This window comes from Pempheris klunzingeri, chromosome 24 (assembly GCF_042242105.1).
Source record: "Pempheris klunzingeri isolate RE-2024b chromosome 24, fPemKlu1.hap1, whole genome shotgun sequence".
Lineage (NCBI taxonomy): Eukaryota > Metazoa > Chordata > Actinopteri > Acropomatiformes > Pempheridae > Pempheris > Pempheris klunzingeri.
In genome coordinates, this window is record NC_092035.1 from 4063074 (window position 1) to 4076254 (window position 13181).

General features: G+C 47.8%; 1 protein-coding gene across 2 annotated transcripts in view; it reads right to left on the bottom strand.

The window, feature by feature from the left end:
• LOC139223471 (lysine-specific demethylase 6A-like) overlaps positions 1 to 13181 on the bottom strand; it is a 26322-nt gene continuing 13141 nt past the window's right edge. Inside the window, exons 11-30 of one of the 2 annotated variants that reach the window (XM_070855374.1) lie at positions 12892 to 12990; positions 12496 to 12715; positions 10816 to 10953; positions 8671 to 8802; positions 8435 to 8506; positions 8240 to 8347; positions 7247 to 7624; positions 5962 to 6848; positions 5100 to 5229; positions 4756 to 4861; positions 4458 to 4663; positions 4284 to 4345; positions 4109 to 4183; positions 3852 to 4000; positions 3627 to 3741; positions 3351 to 3538; positions 2723 to 2864; positions 2507 to 2633; positions 1709 to 1879; positions 1 to 1260 (exon numbers count right to left, since the gene is read on the bottom strand). In XM_070855374.1, the coding sequence (XP_070711475.1) occupies positions 1231 to 1260; positions 1709 to 1879; positions 2507 to 2633; positions 2723 to 2864; positions 3351 to 3538; positions 3627 to 3741; positions 3852 to 4000; positions 4109 to 4183; positions 4284 to 4345; positions 4458 to 4663; positions 4756 to 4861; positions 5100 to 5229; positions 5962 to 6848; positions 7247 to 7624; positions 8240 to 8347; positions 8435 to 8506; positions 8671 to 8802; positions 10816 to 10953; positions 12496 to 12715; positions 12892 to 12990 (3535 nt within the window). In that variant the 3' untranslated portion in view covers positions 1 to 1230. The remainder of the gene's footprint in view (positions 1261 to 1708; positions 1880 to 2506; positions 2634 to 2722; positions 2865 to 3350; positions 3539 to 3626; positions 3742 to 3851; positions 4001 to 4108; positions 4184 to 4283; positions 4346 to 4457; positions 4664 to 4755; positions 4862 to 5099; positions 5230 to 5961; positions 6849 to 7246; positions 7625 to 8239; positions 8348 to 8434; positions 8507 to 8670; positions 8803 to 10815; positions 10954 to 12495; positions 12716 to 12891; positions 12991 to 13181) is intronic. The other variant, XM_070855375.1, reaches the window with a different exon arrangement.

Here is a 13181-nt window from a genome sequence, read left to right on the forward strand (position 1 = left end):
TGATTTGACAACTTTGTGTTTATTGACTCATCATAAAACATTCTTCAAACAATAAAACAATTTTAAATGTCCGTTTCTGTACAATGCTTGCTAAGCAATTTTATTTATATATAGAAAATGTAAGAGGAGTCGTGTTAAAATGACAAAACTCCTTCAAATTTAATGGCAGGTACTCTGGAAAAAATAACAGCATTCCATCAACAAATATTTTCAAGCAATAAATATGTATTTATAAATAGTGTAAATTTACATCAAGATTAGAAACAACGAAACAAAAAAAATCACAAATTAAACTTTATTCCATAAGTCTATGTGCAACCCATTCTCTTTGTGACTTGGCTAGTAAGTTTTTTTTTTTTTTTTTTTACTAATTTTTTCTTTTTTTTTTTTTTTTTTTACCTAAGAAACAAACAAAACGTCATAGTTTTGAAAAGAACAAGACGAAGATAAAAAGTAAAAGCTGTAAAAAAAAAAAAAAAAGAAAGAAAGAAAGAAAAGAAAACCACCTAAACTCTTCACATTACAAATTTTTTTGGAGATTTTGCTGTCGAAAGAGTCTTAAAATTACTATCTACCATAGAAAAAGACCAGTTAGGCTAGTGCTCCTTAGAAGGAAAAGAACTGAAGAAAATCTGGGGAGAAATTCTAGAAATCAAAGCCAACATTTCATCCTGTTACCAGGATAGAAAAAGAAAAAAAAAAAAGGGAGAGGAGGAGAGAGAAAGGTTGTCAAGTCAGTAGTCTTTTACGGGTGGTGTTGCCAGTTGTGATAGTTAACAAGTATCTACAAAACATTTTTATCACGCATTAAGAATCCCACTCCTCCCCCTCGTCCCCCTGTTCCCAACCGTTTTTGATTAAGTCCTCCATTAAAACTGGGCTGAACCATTGTCGCTAGAGGGGGCCGGGAGGGAGGGGGAGGGAGAGGAGAGAAAGAAGTCCTGTTAGCGAGCTCGGTAGCGCCCCCCCCTGGAAGGGCAAGGCTCCAGCACTTCAAAACAGGTTGCATAGACAGACACACTAGGCCGCCTCAGCCTCCAGCCGTCGCTATGGAGACCAGCCATGTGGTGAGGGTGGGGAGACGGCCTTGGCTTTCCTGAATATCAGAAATGGTCCGCGTATGTGGGTGTTTTTTTGTTCTTTTTTTAAATTTTTTTTTATCTTAATACAAGTTCCTGTAAATGGGCTTCATGGCTCCACAGCAGAAGAAGAAAGAGGTGTCACCTAATGTCAAGATGAAGATGAATGAAGAGGAGGGGCCTGGGGGGGAAGATGATACATGAGAATTAGTCAGTTCATCAACGTGGGGCCTTTACGGTCAACATGTCGATAAAGCACAGACAGAACAAAGTGTTTGGTCTCGGGTATTTCCCTGTCACACGTTACAAAGTGCTGCTGTATGACGATCGACTGCAATAAACGTCGAGCTTTAAGCTGGTTTTGTTAAAATCTCTGTGCTGAAAAAGTGTCAAGAGGAACCACACCCGTCAGCAGTCACCTTAAAAACCTTTATTACACAACATCCCCGTCTCCTCGTTAGAGGGTTAGTTGTCAGCGTGGCTTAAGTCCATACAGTTGTAGCTATAAACATTTCTGATAAACCAGTATTTGTTTGGTGGATTCACAGAAAAGTACTGGGGTGTTCTTTCAGTTTGAAAGAAGCAGCGGAGCGCCTCGAGTCCGTCTCTTTGCCCGTCTGGTGACTTACTAATGTGAACTGGTCGTAGACCTGCATCAGGTCCTCCATCCTGTGCTGCTCCAGCACCACAAAGTCGTCCAGCGTGGCGCTGCCTTTCCTGGCACAGTCCTGGCAGTGGACCACGTACTGCTTCTTGGACAGGAGCTCGCGGCGCACAAACAGCAGGTTGAACACCTCCACCTGCACAGACCGCACACACACAGGCGCATGTAAGGGGTGGCATTAACAGAATCTCCGTAGCATTTCTCTTGTATTGTCTGAGCTCTGCTTTGTTTCATCCAGTCCAGACGCATCCCGGAGCTGCGAATGATGGAAGAGTCTCTACGACACAATGACAGCAGACACTTCACGGGATATGGCCACATTCCTGCATTCAAATGAGCCGTTAACATACCCGCTAATTAGCTCTAACAAAAACTGAATTGGCCTTTGATTCGATGTCTGATGCTGTCCAAAATCCAGAACTGACATATCAATAAACATCCCTGTGTGCATAATGAAGTGAACTATCATATCTTGCAGACGTACTGAAAACAGTTTGGTTTCATTTCTTCTTACTTTTCAGATATTCCGTATAAATCTTTAAGTATTAGACCAGCAGCATGACACACCATCAGGGGGCCGATACATTTGGTTCTAATCCAACATGTCCGGTGCAGAGAATGATTCACACTGTGAGCAGTTAAGCACAGTGAGAGCTTTTTTTTTTTAATACTAGAAATAAGTGTGAGCTTCTTACCCAGAAATGTGAAATGCTGTAAAAATTCACACCTTTGACGCTGAAATGTTCCTGGTGTGCTTACTGACCTCACAGATGGTGCAGTAGTGGGCCGGCTCGTCCCTGGTCCTCGGCCGCAGCACCGTTTCCTTGCCGGCGGACGCCAAAGCTTCCTTCACCCACTGGCACTGCTTCAACGTCCGCAGCAGGCAGTACCTGTGACAACAACACGCCGTGTCCGGTTACCAGCAGCCCCGGACCACAGAACCAAACGTACGGCGCAGAGAGGTGACTCCGTTACTCACTTGATCATCTCAAACAGCTTGTGGTCGGACACTTTGATGTTGCGCGCCATGTTCCAGGAGAGGTGCACCATGGGAACCATGGACTTGACGCTCTGGAGCTTGTTCCACTCGTACCGCTCCACGGCCAGCTTGTACTGGTGGGCTGAAAAAGCAGCGGTAAAACATACTGGACATTACCGAACATGAACACAAGAACCAGGAGGCTTTTATAATCAATGACAGACATCATCACAACTGAAAAATATATATATACACACACACATCAGGGGGGGTAGCTGTGTAGTGTTGCACTGGTTAACATGGAGGCGCGATCCTTCCATCATGCACACAACTAAAAATGTGTCTGTTGTAGACAGGAAATACAATCCTGCTGCAATCAGAGCAGCTATCAGCTAAAAAGGTCAGTAATCAGCTAAAAAGCCTTTCAAACATCACAGTAAAGGTCACTGCATCACACATGACTCCTATAGGATGAGCAGTACATACAGAAACTAATGATGAAGAATCTAAGAAATGAGGGGGAAAATGGAGGAGGATGTGTTGACAATAGAAAGAGTTGCTGGAGGAAAGATTATGTAAGCGCGCCCGTCCCATTAACATGAACCATATCCCATAATCCCAGGCGTACCGGTGAGAGGTCCTACGTTCCAGGCGATGTTGTTGCACCAGCCGATGGCCTGCACCCAGTGGACGGTGCCGGTGTTGAGCCACACCAGGTCGCCTGGGCGCTGGATGAACCGGTAGACGGGCACGTCGGCCTCGTACAGGTCCTCCAGGTTGGGCCACCACGAGCCCATCAGGAAGTTGATGTTGTTCCTGCAGGTGAAAGAGGGAAAGAGAGATGTGACGGACGTAGGGCTTGAGGGCGATGGCCAGATGAAAGGAACCGGGAGGTGAATTTTACTTTTCACAGAAGTTGCTCATCACTCCCCAGTAGGGCTCTGGAACTGCAAACCATTCACAGTCTCCTGGTCCGATGTTGATGTTGACGGCGCAGAAGTTGTTGTGCTCCTGGTGACCTACACAGACGTACACAACACCCGTCACTGCACACATCCATGCTCAGAATAGAAAAGAAACTGTGGCCATCAGAAAGTGCCAGTGTGAGTGAGTGTGTGTGTGTATTCACCTGCTATCCTGCTCCCAGGGACCTTCATGTAGAGCTGGACTGTGTTCATACCCAGGATGGTGTGCCCCACGTGGCTGAGCAGGTTGCCGGCGGATACGACTCGAGCGAAGGCCGGCAGTTTACTGAGCTCCTGGAGCTGCTGTTTCCACCTGGTGGTGGGCGGGGCCAGACAAGGAGTCATTAGAACGGCAGACTGTAGCGCTTGGAGGGTGAAACGTGTTCCAAAGTATCTTAGAAGGTAACAAGTCCGTACTCACTTCCTTTCATCGGACACGTCGATGTTGGTTCCAAACTTGATGTGCTTTAGGGGTCCTCTCCTCTTACGGGCAACACTGAACACACACACACACACAAAGAGAATGTAAAACTATCCACATGCAGTTGGCTTCATGTGATGTAAGTCAGGGCACTAAACAAAAGAACATTGGGTACCTCTCTGCTGATGCTGGTTCTGTGTCCGAGGGCTCCTTCAGTGCCTTCTTCTCATTTTCCTCCTGAAAACAAACATGAAACGCATTAATCCGGCCGTATGCTACCAACACATTGTCTTAAAGAAAACATCAGGAACCGCTGTTAAGATGCCCACACAGATAAAGCAGAACTGACCCGTAAGGATTCCTGGAAGGAGGCGGCCTGATACTGGGCGTATTTGGCGATGGTGGTATGAGCGCGGGCGCTTTCGCAGCGCCACATTTTCTTGACGCCGCTCGGGTCCCAGTTCTCGTCCGCGGGCTGAGAAAGCTGAGTCCAGACCTCCACCAGGTGGTCTGGGTTGGCCTCGACCAACGTCTTTGTGGAGAACAGGCCCAGGTCTGCAGAGAGGGGGGGGGTGATTACAATACTGAAGTCTCTGTAGTTGAGACACTAATAACTGCAGAGTACATGATGCAAACACAGCAGTTACCCAGTTTGAGCGCTCCAGCCAGTCCTCTGATGACAGTGACGGGGTTGGAGGGGTTTGTGCAGAACTGGTGCAGTGGGGGGAAGAAAGCGTCCCTCTTGTTCTCCAGCTGGACAGGAAACAGGAAGTTAAAAGATCGCATGATCATCTGCTTATAAAGAGTGAGACTGGCTAGGTTACAAAATGAAATATTTTTTTTCTGGGTGTGCACATAAAAACAGGCAGAATCTAGACAAAGGTTGTCATAGCGATACCTCTCTGCCCATGGACATTTCTGAGCAACACTAACTCACAAGCATTTCACAGCAGTTTTTAAACTGGCTTGCAGCCCTCTGGGTGATACTCACATAGATGCTGGGCGTGGGAGGGTTGAGCTTGTCTTTGGGCAGGGCTGGTGAGGGTGGAGGGGGCAGCCGGGGTGGGGGGCACTTATCGAGGAGGATGCTGCTGTTGGAGAGGCCGTTCCTCCCCAGGTTCCTGCACGCACGCAATGCAGAGAGTGTTTTTAGCCACAGTGATACAAACAGAGATTATAAAGCAGCCAGGGCACAGCAGACAGATAATACTGGCTGTCCCACCTCAGGTCAGCAGTCAGTTTAACTGAATAATCAGCCAAACGCAGGGTGTGATGCCACATTTTACCAATCAAATGTAAATTACTCATTTCCATTTGATAAAAGCAGTGCAACCATCTATTCAACTGAATAATATGTGCTGAAAAATATCTGCATGGCAACAAGACTGCCCAGTAGCCTTCGGTGTTGTTTACAGTTACATAATTATTTGCCTCTGGTTCTGTAGTTGCGCTGCAATTCCACTGGGAGGAGACATCTTCAAAGCAAAAGCGCACAGTCCCACTGATCTGCTCTCATTTGCACCATTTAATAAACAGCAAAAAGCCTTTTAGCTATCTGATAGATTAATCTCAAGCTAATTTTACCACAACGCACAATACAAATGGCTTATAAAGATAATGAAATTGCTGGAGGGGAGCTTCAAGCCTTCCACTGTCATTACCGTAGAAACCAGGCTCACCTGGACCCTCCTACCTGTCCTGATAGAAAACATTCCACAGAACACAGCAACAAAAAACTACCAAACTCATGTCAAACCCATCCAACAATACAGCCAACTGCTCTCTTTATTATAAAGAGCTATCCCGTGCATCTGCAAGACACTGTGATGTGACAGAAAAACTTTCAGTCTCACCTGCAGGCCTTCAGCACGTCTGTGGAGCTGGGGTAGATGGATATTGAAGATGACGATGACGAGGAGGAGGAGCTGTGTGCGTGCGGAGGTGTAGCTTTGAGACTGGCGACGGTGGGCGGCTCCGCCTTCAGCGGGCTCTGAGAGTCCTCAGAGATGCCTCCTTTGCCGTTGCCGTTCACAGCAGGCGCAGCGGGTGTGGTGGTGGCGGGACTAGGGGCGCCCGTTTGGGTGTGTTCTGAGGATTTGGGTGACGGCGTGGCGGTGGACATGGCGGAGATGGGCGAGGAGGCAGCCGAGCTCCCCTGCGCGTGGGGGGTGGAGGGCAGGACGGCCGGGTGGATGTTGTTGATTTTCTTCTGGGACTCTGGCGTGGTGGACGCTGTGGAAGTGGCCCCTTCTGACGGCCCCTCAGCCTCCTCGGGGCCCTTCCCCCCTGCCAGCAAGGCAGATAGTCTAGGATTGTCTGTGCTAAGGCTCGGCTTCTCGCCACCTTCCGCCATCTTGCCACCATCCCCAGAGTGTACGTGATTGGCTAGGCCATCCGCCTGCGCCGTTTTGCCATCAGTTGACGGCAGCGGCGATGGCGTCTTGCCCTCGGAGCCCCCGTTGCCGAGGGATGCGGCGTCTGTTACAAGGGCGGCTGCGGTGTTGCTATCTTTGGTAGCGGACGCACCGGGTGCTGCTCCACCTGAGGTAGAGGAGTGGGGCAGGGAGGGAGGCGATGGGAGGTGGTTGTGAGCCTGCTGCCGTGGCGATGGGGCGTTAGTGGAATGTCCAACCTGATTGTTGGGGTGCACGGGGGCGATGGAGTTGGGGGTCTGAGGGTGAGAGAGGGTCCCCTCACTGCTGGAGCCCGTCACATATGGAACAGACCCCTTCTGGAGCCCCTGAAGGAAGAGGAGAGCAGCTGTTACACATATAGTTCACATTTTGCCAAGTATGAACCTGATGATGATCCGCGCGTGGCTTAAGATGCTGCAAGTTAATAAACAGGAGCTGTGAGCCGTACCTTTTCTATTCTTTACACGTGTTGCATACATCTTTTGGCTCAGTACCAGACACTGAGGACATGAGCAGGAATTCCTGCATACTTTAAATTTACACAAAGTCTCAGGGGAGGATTTCACAGCTTGGTTCATGAAACCTCTTGATGGATTTTCGCAAAAGGTCTCTGACAGTTTTTACAACAGAGCCAAGTGGGTCAGTGGGATAAAACAGAATTACATCCATATCCATTCCTTAGCTGAGCAGCAGATAACATGATTAATTTTCAGTGGTGTCTAACCTGAGAGGAGTTTAGGTGCAGGGCCTGGCGCGGCGTGGCGTCCTGTGTTAGCGTGCTTGTGCAGGTGTGAGGTAGCAGTGCTGCGTCGCCGCTGCCGGCAGGTTGCAGGTAAGGCACGTCTCCGTTGGGTCCTGTGGCCGTGGGCCCCGACTGATTATTACTACTACTGTTACTACCCACAGGGAGGGGGTCTGAGTGTCCGTGTGTCCCGGGGCCCACGGGCCCGTTGGCCAGCGGCTGAGGCGGGCACAGGGGCCGGTGGAGTCCCAGGTGGGGCCGGGTGGGGTGGAGGCTGGGGTTGGGTGAGGGGAGGGAGTTGGTGGTGGGGCCGTTGGGCAGAGAGGGGCGCACCTGACCTCCTGAGGCATTCTGTCTCATCTATAAATGGAAAAATCACAACCAGTTTGAGATTTAACCAAAGCTTAAAAATTAACATCTGAAAGCAATTTATTCTGATTGTTTGGGGAACCAGATGGGTGAACTCCACCACCAAAACCCTCACAATCATTGTTTAAACTTTCCTGCACTAACTTGTGCTGCACTAACTGTGTTATCTGCCAAAACAGACCGGTCTAATGCCTTCACATGCAAGTCTGAATACACACTCTGGATTAATGAGTTTATTTATTAACATCATGGTTTAAGTGATCTCTGTGCGAGCCACTAGATTGTTTCCACAGCAAACGCTTGCCTGACTGCATGCATGCATGCATGTATTTGTAAAACGTATGCATCTGCATCTAAAATATTCATGTTTCTTTATGGTACAATAAATGGACTCTAAATTATTCACATTTCTGACAATTAATTATTTAAACTGATTTTTTTGTGCAAGCATCCATCGGTACATACGTGTCATGTATGAAAATGTTTCTGAATAATGCATACACACACACACACACACACACACACACACGTTGATTTGGAAGTTAAGCGGCATGATCCTCGTCTGGTGTGTGTGTGTGTGTGATCTTACACCCTGGGAGGTCTCACCTGGTGCTGGTGCTGCTGCATCATGGCGAACTGAGCCTCCAGCTGCCCCAACATCTGAAGCTGTGGGGGCTTCAGGCTCGCCCGGTTACTCCGCAACTGTTCCAGCACCTGACGGTGGACAAAGAAAACCTGGAGTCAAACTAAAAGTAGAGATCAGAAATAAAGCAGCATATGGAGGTAAGGGGTATTACTGACCTGTAGTTTCTGCGGGGAGAGGTACCAGCTGGGAACTGGCTGCTGTGCTGGGTTGTTGGCCCATGAATCACCCTGAAATACACATGATGAGGATTGAAAATATACAGAGCATGTGTGGCGTACGGGTTTGATTGAGGACAAATTACAGATCAAAATGCATGACTGACTCAAAGAGGAAAGAGGAGCCTCAGGGAAGCCTACTAGTAGTTACATGATGCTGTCACTGTGGTGTTTACCTTGGCAGGGCTAGAGGCTCTCCGTCTCTTGGTTGGGCACGCCTGGTCCTCTGCTTGGCCCAGCGAGCCCACGTGAGGGGGCAGAGACTGACCGGAGCCCCCGCCCTCTGCACTGTGATTGGGCTTACAAGCCTGGAGGGGAGGGAATGGCGGGAGGCGCAGGCAAAGGGAAGCGAAAAGAAATTTAAGTAGGAAAAGAACAGAACGGACATAACCAAAAGGTCGTGGGGGAGAGGGTGGGTCGGGGGGTCGGAGAGAGAGTGAAGCAAGTGTGGGAGATGAGCAGCGAAAAACAACCACAAATGAGGAGGATGAAAAATAAAATGGAGAGAACACAGACAAAATGCAATTAAGCATGTTTTTGTGAAGTGGCGAAGAGGGAGAAATCAAAGTGCGGCACCAGAAAGAGGTCAAAGGGCGAAGCAAGCGATGGAGAATAAGGAAGAGAGAGAAAAAGGAGAGCAATACTGTGATTCTGCGTTGGCGCTTCGACAAACAAGCAGGACACGTAGAGCAAAACATTCCTGTGTATCTGAAGGCGTCACCTCATCGGACAACAGCCCCGGGGCAGTTCAAATTCTACTGCTGCTCATCAACACCTGCAGCGCTCAAAGCTGTCCTACTGACTCTTTGACAGCAGTTCTGTCTAATTCCTTACTGCGCTTTTAAGACGATGTAAAAAGAAAAAAAAAAAAAAAGGCAGTAGCAGCTGTTTAAGGGCACGATAGCATAATTCAACCTTTAAAGCAAAAGGTTACGACACATTCCACACACTGACAGCCTCACCGTTACCTCTGAGGGAGCGTATGAGCCAGATGTGACTGGTTTGCTGTGATTTGCCGCATCTGCCTTAAAAATCTCTAAACTAGGAGACTATTTTTCTGCATGTGGTCACGCATCGAGTATTATTTCATCATTATGTATCAGGTTAAAAGGCACAAAGTCACATCTGACCCATTAAACTACACAACCAGAATCCCCTTTCACACTGGAATAGGTTCTTACAGTGAACTGGCTCTCAGCAAGTCAAAGCCAACATATTCCAATGCTACAAGATCAGTAACACGATAATGATCACACACAAACATGGACACAACAGGGCTACTCGCATCTACTGTGTGATGGGCGTGAATGCGTGAGGTGGTGATGAAACACTAGGGGGCGTTGCTGAGGCTTTGTGAGCAGCTGCAGGACATCTAAGGTCAGCTACCGAAAGGGGGTGGGGGAGGAAGATGGACAGAGCCAATGGGGAGGGGTGGGGGGGGTACTCTACGGCAGCACGACCTCACCGATCACACTGGGGCCGGGTCAAAAGCCAAAAAGGCCAAACGTCAATGAGTGTGGGGATTACGAACACAGCCACTTGATTTTAGAATTAGAGCACTTTAATCTCATCAGAAAGGCAATCTCTCCCAGTCTGAACCAAAGCAGATTAAGAGCAAACAGCGGTGTGGTGCAGGTTCAACAAGCTTGCCACCTAAAACTGGATTTGTTAATGAAGTGTATGGGGGGTAATCCTGAATACCACATTAGATTAAAAACAGGATTAATAGAAGGAGAATTGAAATGGGAAAGAATTTACCAGAGCCTTCGTTTGATTTACTTTTTGGTTTGCTTGAGCGGAGCATGATGGGTGAAGCCGAGTGACTACTGTGCTGTGGAGAAGAGAGGGAGTGCAGGGCTGGGCAACACTTGGCTGGACCCCTCCTCTTTCAAAAACAGATGCCATAAAGCAGCCACGACCCTGGACGCATTGTGAAATTAAGAGTACCATGAATGGCTTGTTATCAAATTTCTGCTACCATGAAGCTCGAGCTCTCCGATTCGAGTAGAGAAGCGTTCATGTTGCAGCGGAGTAGAGAAATTATTTTCCAATGGGAGCAATTTCTTCTTGGCTTCTTTAGACATCTGCGTTCACACGTACGTACGCTCAGGGCGGAAGGTGGAGTTGAGCTCAAGTGTTACCCATCAGTATGAACAACAGGGCATGCGCATGTGTTGGCCTGCAGGTAGGTCTGCGTGAGTGCTACGGTGGTGTGTTTGAGTGCCTGTGTGTCGGAGTGTGCACTCAGTCAAAAAAAAGGGGGGGAAGGGGGAGGAGGGGAGGGAGGCGGGAGGTGTAAGTTGCTCTATCTGGTCTCTCACCTGCTGTGGTGCACTGCTCAGGCCTCCCTGCCTGGAGGTTAGCTCAGCTGGGATTGGCAGACTCCATGCCTCCTCAATAAGAGGGAGCATTTTACTTTTACCCTGTAGGCTACTGAGCTGGGGGTTACTCAACTGAGCCTAGGGGAATGGAAAACGACGTGAAAAAACAAAAAAAATAATAAAACACAAGGCTTTTTGTCTTTTGAAAAAGCAAACAAAACCAAAAAAAAAAACGATGACCTCAAAACAAGGAAATGATCAGCAATGTCAAATAGGTAGAGGTTATAACACAAGTGAAGCTAAGTTGGAAACTGCGATATGCAAACTTGTGTCTTGGCTGGCTAACACACCTAAGTCATGTACAGTATCAACCACACAAAAGGAGGCATTGCTACTTGAATGGCATTCAGCGACAGTAATCCCAAACACAGTCACAGTTCCATTAAAACAAGCCACTGAGCTTGTCTTAATGAATTTGCGCTAACTGGTGGAAATGTAACATACCTTCATGCATATGTAAAGGAAAATGACATTGCTTGGACAAAAATAGAAATGAGTAAATCAACACATGAGATATGGGGATTGTTAGAGCCCCGGCTGTTAAACCTACAGGAGGAAGGGCCGGCTATCATAAGCTTCTGCATCTCAAAAGGTCAAATTATCCGTAAAGTAAGTAAATGAATTTATATCTCCCTGCACAGCACACACAACAGAAGCCTGCTGAAAGGTTAGCGCTGCTCAAAAAAGGTTCCATTAGGGCCAAAGCACCTTCGGGTCCTCTGGGTTTGAACGTTTCCTTTGTGCCCAATTGGATGCTCTGATCACATCCCCGTGGAATAATAATAGACTTATTCCACACAGTTGTGGCTGCATAGGGGTGCTAACAAAAACAGCAAGGACAGGAGTAGCACAGTAGCACCTATTCTAGTGGAGGGGAATTTAAACTCTAGGAGAGAAAGAGGAGGACGCTGCTGCTGCTGCTGCTGCTGCTGAGGGAGTCAGCCATCTTGGTCAAACTTTTCCAGTAATTCTCAGCATCCAATTGAAGTTGCATGACGACTAGGAAATGTCAGTTATTGGTCAAAGTCAGAGTTCTATCTAGTTTTTGTCTATATGTCGTGGTGGAAATGGTTTTTGGTGAAGCTGGTTCAAGAGAGTGAACCCCAGAGCAGCATGAAGAAAAAACAGCAGCCAGCAGCTTCAACCTGGGATGTCCCAAACTGACCCAAGCACCTTTTGATGGATCAGGAGCTGCTGCACAAATCCTGACACTTTTCTGAACCTGTTTGTTTGTTGCCGGCTGTCAAATCGTTAAGCTCTGTTATAATACGATATGACTTGCGTGTCATTGAGCAGAGCAGAGTTGGGAACCAATTGGCGTTCTTCTCTCAACACCATTATAGAAAATAGGAGAGGACGCTACAGAGCATACTAAAGGAAAGCTGGGGTGTAAACTACGGCAAAAACACATCGTCCTAACTTTGAATCAGTAATATCCATGCTGGCAGCGTGTCTGAACAAACAGCCACTCTGGTTTTGAAAAAGGTGCACCACACCTGTTAAATGCTGTTGCTGGAAAACAACTGCATTTGAGTGCATACTGCTACATCTGCTTCATGTATAGGATTATCGAACTGAAGCTGCATCCAAGCGGTGCTCAAAATTCCTCTCTCCACCCACCTGCAGGCATTTGATGCGGTGTGTCAGCGCGGCGGTGTTGGTGCACCCCTTGCTGCGCGTGGCGTTGATGTAGCACTTGATGGCGTCGTGCGGCTGGTTGCACGACTCGTACAGCGTGCCCAGATCCATCCAGGCGGCGGCGTGGCTGTGGTCCAGCTGCACGGCGCAGATGTAGGCCTGCAGGGCGTCCATGGGCTGGTTCTGCTGCTGGTACAACACCCTGAGGAGGAGACAGGGGTGAGAAGGAGGAGGAAGTGACGATGAGGATAGAGACAAAGTGTTTTTTCCACTTAAAGGGAAAATAAAGTGATTAGGTTGTTGCATTAGGACATTGAAGGTAGTTCAGATAGAGAAGTGTAGACATGACTCCAAAATATCTGCCAGACTGAGCCTTACCCTATAGAGCACCAGGTATCTGCACTGGCCTCTGATTTGTCTATGGATTGCCGATAGGAGATGAAGGCGTCCTGGACCTTCCCAATACTCGAGTAGCACCTGCAGGAGACACGGGCTGTCAGTGCTCACACTTAAACAAATGAAATATTAAATAGCTAATATACAAAGCTTCTTTCTGCACATTTTCTTCATTTGAACAACCGGACTGAGTGCAACAGGAATTTCAGGTATATATCATTATATATGTATACATATAGACAGATTAGCTTAATTATGGCTTCTGATGTGGT